The sequence below is a fragment of the Tupaia chinensis genome, unplaced genomic scaffold (assembly GCF_000334495.1).
Source record: "Tupaia chinensis unplaced genomic scaffold, TupChi_1.0 Scaffold149184_1, whole genome shotgun sequence".
NCBI classification, from domain to species: Eukaryota; Metazoa; Chordata; class Mammalia; order Scandentia; family Tupaiidae; genus Tupaia; species Tupaia belangeri.
Window position 1 is genome coordinate 1,632,924 of NW_006209032.1, and position 387 is coordinate 1,633,310.

The following is a 387-nucleotide window of genomic DNA, read 5'->3' on the forward strand; positions in this document are numbered from 1 at the left end:
CCTGCTTCCTCTTCCTGCGGCGGGACCTGCAGGCCCCATCGAGAGCCTTCCGCGCCTACGTGTCCCGCGTGTGCCTCCGGGACCAGCACTACTACTCCTACGTGGAGCTGCCCCTTGCCTGCCAGGGTGGCCACTACGGACTGATCCAGGCCGCGGCTGTGGCCACGTCCCAGGAGGTGGCTCGGGGGGTGGTGCTCTTTGCAGCTTTCTCCTCAGCTGCGCCCCCCGCCACGGGCCGACCCCCCTCGGCAGCTGCTGGAGCGTCCGGGGCTTCTGCTCTCTGTGCCTTCCCCCTGGACGAGGTGGACCGGCTCGCTAACCGCACCCGGGATGCCTGCTACACCCAGGAGGGCCGCGCGGAGGACGGGGCCCCGGGGGCCTACCTAG

The 387-nt window shown here is 71.1% G+C and overlaps 1 protein-coding gene across 1 annotated transcript in view; it reads left to right on the plus strand.

The window, feature by feature from the left end:
- PLXNB1 (plexin B1) overlaps positions 1-387 on the plus strand; it is a gene marked incomplete in the record, with an annotated part of 39,138 nt that overhangs the window by 14,503 nt on the left and 24,248 nt on the right. The window contains 1 exon segment of the mRNA XM_027769315.1: positions 12-356. Coding sequence (XP_027625116.1) covers positions 12-356 — 345 coding nt within the window.